The following is a 429-nucleotide window of genomic DNA, read 5'->3' on the forward strand; positions in this document are numbered from 1 at the left end:
CCGCCAGATCAACCTGGAGCTCTACGCCTCCTATGTGTACCTCAGCATGGTGAGCGGCCCGGTGGGGGGGGATGGAGGGGCCCCTTCGTGAGCTTGCCCGGCGTGGAGCCTGTATGCGGGCATAAAGGGAGGAGAGGCGTGGGGCCTGCCAGTGGGGAAGGGGAGGCCCTTCGGGCCTACCCGGGAACGCCAGTGTTCAGGTAGGGGCGGGGGGGGTAGGGCAAAAAGTTGTGGCCTCTCCCCTGAGGAGGGATCCGGGCCCGCGCTGTGTTAGGGCCCTGCCGGGGTGTGGGAAAAAGCGTCGCACCTCCTGCGTGAGGCCTGCCCGAGGAAGGGGGAGGGAGGGAGGGTATGGCGGCTGGGTTGTGGTGTGAGGGAAGGATCTTGCGAGGGGTAGAGGCGCAGCCGGGGCTGTGGGGCTGGCCGTGC

At 68.5% G+C, this 429-nt stretch overlaps 1 protein-coding gene across 1 annotated transcript in view; it reads left to right on the forward strand.

The window, feature by feature from the left end:
* Position 1: 1 nt before the first annotated feature.
* The window catches only part of FTH1 (ferritin heavy chain 1), a gene marked incomplete at its 5' end in the record, with an annotated part of 5209 nt that continues 4781 nt past the window's right edge, over positions 2 to 429 (forward strand). Inside the window, one exon of the mRNA XM_009289322.2 lies at positions 2 to 49. Within this exon, the coding sequence (XP_009287597.1) occupies positions 2 to 49 (48 nt within the window). The remainder of the gene's footprint in view (positions 50 to 429) is intronic.

This window comes from Aptenodytes forsteri, unplaced genomic scaffold (genome assembly GCF_000699145.1).
Source record: "Aptenodytes forsteri isolate BGI_AS27 unplaced genomic scaffold, ASM69914v1 Scaffold202, whole genome shotgun sequence".
Classification (NCBI taxonomy): domain Eukaryota; kingdom Metazoa; phylum Chordata; class Aves; order Sphenisciformes; family Spheniscidae; genus Aptenodytes; species Aptenodytes forsteri.